The 6,026-nt window shown below is 39.9% G+C and overlaps 1 protein-coding gene across 4 annotated transcripts in view; it reads right to left on the bottom strand.

Annotated features, from left to right (window-relative positions):
- The window catches only part of Txndc16 (thioredoxin domain containing 16), an 87,225-nt gene that overhangs the window by 21,930 nt on the left and 59,269 nt on the right, over positions 1–6,026 (bottom strand). For all 4 annotated transcript variants that reach the window (XM_005355389.3, XM_026783292.1, XM_026783291.1 and 1 more), the window contains exons 14-16: positions 5,762–5,885; positions 3,057–3,200; positions 2,477–2,536 (exon numbers count right to left, since the gene is read on the bottom strand). In XM_005355389.3, coding sequence (XP_005355446.1) covers positions 2,477–2,536; positions 3,057–3,200; positions 5,762–5,885 — 328 coding nt within the window. The remainder of the gene's footprint in view (positions 1–2,476; positions 2,537–3,056; positions 3,201–5,761; positions 5,886–6,026) is intronic.

The raw sequence follows: 6,026 nt of genomic DNA, 5'->3' as shown, positions 1-6,026 counted from the left end.
AAATTATTAAATTTATTTACAAATTAAATAAATCCAAAATACTTCTGTTCCTCAGTTTTTCAAGTCTGAAATATTTAACCTGTATAGAGGTCAATATAGATGCAAAACGCTATTGTCACTGATACTATTGTGCTGGTTGGCTTGATCTACTTGACACAAAGCTAGGCATATCTAAGCGGTATCATAATTGAGAAAATACCTTCCTAACTGGCCTGTAGGCAAGTCTCTTAATTACTGATTTCTGTAGGAGGGCACAGTCCACTGTGGGTTGTATCAACCTGGGCAGATAATGCTGGGTTGTATATTAAAGCAGGCCGAGAAAGTCAAGCAGATCAAGCCAAGAAGCAGCATTTCTCCATAGTCTCTAATTCAGTCCTACCTCCAAGTTCCTACCTGAGTAAGGAGAAATAAACCCTCTTGTCCCTAAGTTGGTTTTGGTCATGATGTTTTATCACAGCAACAGAAAGCAAGAAAACTAATTCCCTGCAACCCACCAACCACAAAGGCCAGGGAATCTTCATCCTATGATCTCTGTTCTAGATCCAATCAATCCCCCTGCCTCATCTCTAAGTCTGTGGCAGATCATCCACTACAGCCTTCACTTCCTCTCTGAGCCATCTCTAGAGGATCACACAGATAGATCTTCTACAGCCATCCTCACTACCCATCCTTGTTCTCGGCCAACAACACCCCCGGAATTCCTCGGGAACCTCTCTCCCCCGTGCTGACTAGGTAAGCAATTTTCAGGTCTTCACTCTCCCTTCTCTCCTCTAAATCTAATCCCCTACTCTGATCCCTAGCTTGTTAGACTACTTGCTGTGGCCTCTCCTCACTCTGCTACCAATTCCAGGACACTAAGCATACGCTGGCGGAACACCCTACATTCCCACTCTCCACCCTCCCAACCCCACCCCGCCCCGGTCAAGATCATCTCCATGCCTAAGTGTCAGCTCTCAATACCGAAAAACCACATTCTATCTGGAACACCCAGTAGCCACACCCAGCAGGATCTCAGAGCAAACTCTATCAGGCAACTGTCGGCATCCCCTACAGTCATCAATATTCTCCTAAGAACCAGAGAGGGCAACAAAAACCGAGGAACAGAAAATCATCCCAACAAAGATAAGACCTAATATCAGGTCTTATATATATTTTATAAAATTATAAATATTCCAAACCCAGATGCCTAGGTATCAGCAAAAAACCCACAATAATAGTCAAGACAAATGTCACCAGTAGAGTCCAGCAACTCTACCACAGCAGGCCCTGAAAAAGCACTATAGTTGAAACAGAAGACAAGGAACTCAATCTAGCCTTCATGAATATGTTACAAGTCCTTAAAGAGGAACTTAATAAATCCATTGAAGAAATCTATGAAAACACAAATAAACAGTGGAAGGAAACAAAGAACAAGACTTGCAAGTGGAAAAGGAATCAATAAAGAAAACACAAACTGAAGAAAAATCCAGAAATAAAGTGTAGAAACTTGAAAAGGGGCCTTAGAGGTAAAGCCTCACCAACAGACTACAAGAGATGGAAGAGAGTCTCAAGCACTGGACACACTAGAGAAGAAAAGACACCTTGGTCAAAGAAAAGAGTAATTTAAAAAAAAAAAAACTCCAGCTACAAAACATCCAGGAAATCTGAGACACTATGAAAAGGCCAAATCTATAAATAACAGGAACAGAGGAAGAAGAAGCAGCACAGGTGAAAGGAACAGAACAATTGAGAGCTCTAGAACAAAAAGAAGAAATCACACCCAAAAAGAGTAGACAGCAAGAAATAATTACACTCAGGAGATCAAAGGGATGGATACAAACAGGAAAGGGAAAAGCAAGATAACTTTATTTGTAGACAATATCATAGTATATATACGTGATCCTAAAAACTCTACCAGGAAGCTGCTACAGCTGATAAACACGTTCAGCAAAGTAGAAGAAAACAAAATTAACTCACAAAACATCAGTAGGCTTCCTATATACAAATGACAAAGGGATTCAGAAAGAAATCAGAAAAACAACATCCTTTACAATAGCCTCAAATAATATAAAATATCTTCAGGGAACTCTAGCCAAGCAAATGAAAGACTTGTGTGATTAAAATCTTTGAAACATTGAAGAAAGAAATCAAAGAAGAAATCAGAAGATAGAAAGATCTCCCACGCTCATGGGTTTACAGTTAAAAATGATCACAATACCAGAAGCAATCTACAGATTCCAACACAGTTCTTTACAGACCTTGAAACGACAATTTTCAACTTCACAGTGAAAACAAAAATCCCAGGACAGTTCAGCACCCCTGAATGATGGAAGAATTGGTGGAGGTGCCACCACTGTCCCTCCTGATTCACTCTTCAAGTCAGAGCCTCAATCTGAAGTCTTATGTGTGGTTTGCTTGAGTTTGTATCTTTAAGACAGTTTTATAAAAAGTTTCACATTCGGATCAAAAAATAAGCATGCATATCACAGGATAATACCTTTCAATTTAATTGCCACATCAATGTAGGACTGCAGAAATGCCATGGACACTGCATGCCCTACAATAAAATCAGAACATTCAACACACATTAGGACATGCTTATCTAGGGAGCACCCATCCTTACATCACACACATAAACACGTGTAGAGATTTAGGAAAATTATCAAAACTAGCATTTCCAAGTAACAAATAATCATACTACAGAATACTCAATATTATTCAATCTCTTATACAGATTTCAAATGTAACTCATTTTCATGTATACAGTGAAATAGCTAGTTCTTAAAGATAAGACATTTTCTATACTACTAAAAAATGTTGATATTTTAAAATAGTTACATTCAATCATTCTAGCTGTCAAAAGTAACTAGGTGAATTTCTAGCTTAATCATTAACCTTCATTTCGTAAATTATATATCTAGAAAAAGAGAAGATCAGTTTTACTCCTTGAATCAAAAGTGTGCACTAAGACATGAAAACGATGCCATTTTACAATGTATAATATATAGAAAGCAAACGTAAGAGCCATCTACTAAGGGTCCTCATATGTAATATGCCCTTTCAAAGAGCATACTTACAAGTAGCATAGAAGAACACTATGCTGTCCGAAGTCATGACTGTCGAGTTAAATGTTTCCTGTGTTAACTCCACTGTCAGCTCCAAAGGTAACCGTCTCTTCCTATCTCTGTAAACAGTCTCCGCCACTTCATCATCTTGAATAGCTAAAATGATTTAAAGAGAGGTTAATTTACATATATATTACATAATTAAATATTCAAAATGCCAAGAGTTCTCATAGGAAAAGTGTGCTTTATACAAATTTCTGAATCCATGTTGTCTAAACAGTATGATGATGTTTAGGAAAGTTATCGGTTGCCTGGTAATAGCTTAATGACTCTGGGATGCTTTGACCCAGAAATCACAAAACTGGTCAATTCCTGGAGCATTCATTTAATTTTATTCTACAAACAATGGGAATATGGCAATTTTGTTTCTAATCACTATTAATTTGGAATTCTAAAGGAGTCTACCGCATTTTCCTTTTTACTTATTTGCAGTCTACAGCGTGCCAAGCATGGTGATAAAGTAGGATAAATGGCTCAAAGACCTACCCTCGACCACACGGCATTTCTACCAATGGACGTGCAGGGTAATAAACTCATTGACGAATGAAGATATAATCACAAATTCTGACCAGTGTATAGGTAAAAGTCTACCAGATAAGGAATAAGAAGAGTGCTTTACAAGTGAGCAACGCCACGAAGGCTGTGAGAGACAGAAGTGCTCGTCACTCGGGCACCGAGAGGGCTAGCGCAATGGAACTGTGAAGGCTGCCTGACAGAATAGACTCCAGACTAGACGGTTAGAAAACCCTAAAAGCCGAAATGTACACTGATTTCCTTTAAGAACTGCCTTCCTCCCATGGCACCAAAAAGTTACACTCTCAATAACAAAACTATTAAGAGTTCTTGTGTACCATATGCTACTTATACTTTTTTTTTTCCTTTTCTGTGTGCTGTCCATTTTAATTCACACTTTGGCCACTTCCTTTGGGAGGTACTTGTCTCTTAAACTGCACTGTGACTAATTCTTTCCTAAAACCCTTTTCTACTTCACTGTCAATGGGATGATTCAAACTAGAGAGGACACTATGTGTATAGGCACGACGCTATGCAATACCAAAGCCAATGTAGATTACATACAGTAGGAGGGTAAAATGGAAAAAAGTTCATCTGCCTCTCCCACACCCAAAACAACAACAACAACCTCTAGGGGCAAGACAGCAGATCCTAAGGAAAGCAGCTCCATTGGAGGCAAGCTGGAGTAGACAGAAGGAGGCAAGAGGGCACATGACTTCCACAAGGAACTCTTAAAAGAAGCACTTGCCACTGAGGAGAGGAATCCCACTAAACCTAGGCAGGAGCAGGTGCCCTAACCCTGACAAGTGGAATAGAGCAGGAAGCAAGAGGTGTTGACTGAGGTTTCTGTTCTGCCCGGTTTCCACAGTCGTTAAGTTCCAAAGAAATCACAAAGAGGTCTACATTAGTTATAAACTGATTGGCCCATCAGCTCAGGCTTCTTATTAACTCTTATAACATATATTAGCCCATTATTCTTATCTGTGTTAGCCACGTGGCTCGGTACCTTATTTGGTGGGATAGTCACATCTTGCTTCTTCTGTGGCTGGGCCAGGACTGTGGGCCAAGCTTTCCTCTTCCCAGAATTCTCCTGTTCTCATTGACCCACCTCTACTTTCTGTCTGGTTGTCCTGCCTATACTTCCTGCCTGGCTACTGACCAATCAGCATTTATTTAAAATATAATTGACAGAATACAGACAATTGTCCCACACCAAAGAGAGCAGAACTCAGGACAAATGATTTAAAGTTAGAAGAAATCTGAGGAGGAAATAGACATTCTACACACCAGAAGAGAACCAGGGCTCAGCTCAATCCAGCAAGCAAGTGATGCCGATCAGAATAGGAACACCTCAAGGGGAGCACCGTGGAGATTCTGTGATGATTAGATATACACAGAGCATTCAAATACTCATTTTGGGGCACAGAAACAAGACGTGAGCCCTGATTCAGCGGTCTGTAGTTCAGCACAGAAAAATGTGAATAAGCAACTACAGATTAAGATTAATGTCACAAAAAAATAATAGGAATGATAACAATAGCAATAAGTCTTGTGTCAGATGCTTAAGTTCTGGGCCAGGCTACACCATCGTGACACTGGCAAGTCACATAATTGTGGAAACAGATTCTTTATAAATCAAAGGTGAGGTTAGTTCTCTCAAAGGGCTTGATTGTTAATCAAAGAAAGCCGTCAGCCATGAGAATAAAAGTCAAAAGAGACTGATAAATAAATAGCAAAATATTACTGAAATCTATTACTAATACTGCTAACAACCAGATGTATTTACAACTACAAACACAATGTTAATTACAATTTCATTTCCTAGGACAAACAATAAAAATGAAGCACACCATGGCTTTGTGTGGAACTGTCAGATGCAGCCAGCCCAGTGGGTGAGAACTGACTGTGGAGACAAAGGCAAAGATGTGGGAAGCTGGAAGCCTGGTGTAAGCAGTGTAGGTGTGCACTAACGTGCAAAAGAACGCCCCTTTCATCTGCTCACTGGTCACCAGTGACTCCAAGTCTCCCTCCCCAGATTCCCTCACAGATCCTGAAAATGACACAGTAAAGCTGCTCATCTACCTGGCATTCCACTGCTGCACTAGGGGAGGGGAGTGCAGGAAGGATGGTCTTGCAGATCTTACCCAGATCTGGGCCCTCCTCATCTCCGTCTTCATCTTCCTGGATTTCTTCAATGTGCATATTATTTTTCACATGAGAAACTATTAAATCAGCATCATTTAACGACAGAAATTCCACAGGCACTTCCTAAAAAATGTTTTTTTAATTTTTCAAGTTAGCATACAAAGTGGCAGGTGCCATTATGACATTTTCAAATGTGTCAATATATTCTGTGCTTGTCTCTGACCTCCCCAATCTTCTTGCACCCTCTTTGCTGGTCTACTGACT

Source organism: Microtus ochrogaster, chromosome 17 (assembly GCF_000317375.1).
Source record: "Microtus ochrogaster isolate Prairie Vole_2 chromosome 17, MicOch1.0, whole genome shotgun sequence".
NCBI classification, from domain to species: domain Eukaryota; kingdom Metazoa; phylum Chordata; class Mammalia; order Rodentia; family Cricetidae; genus Microtus; species Microtus ochrogaster.
Note: the sequence above shows the minus strand (reverse complement) of the source record. Positions and strands in the feature narration are given on the sequence as shown.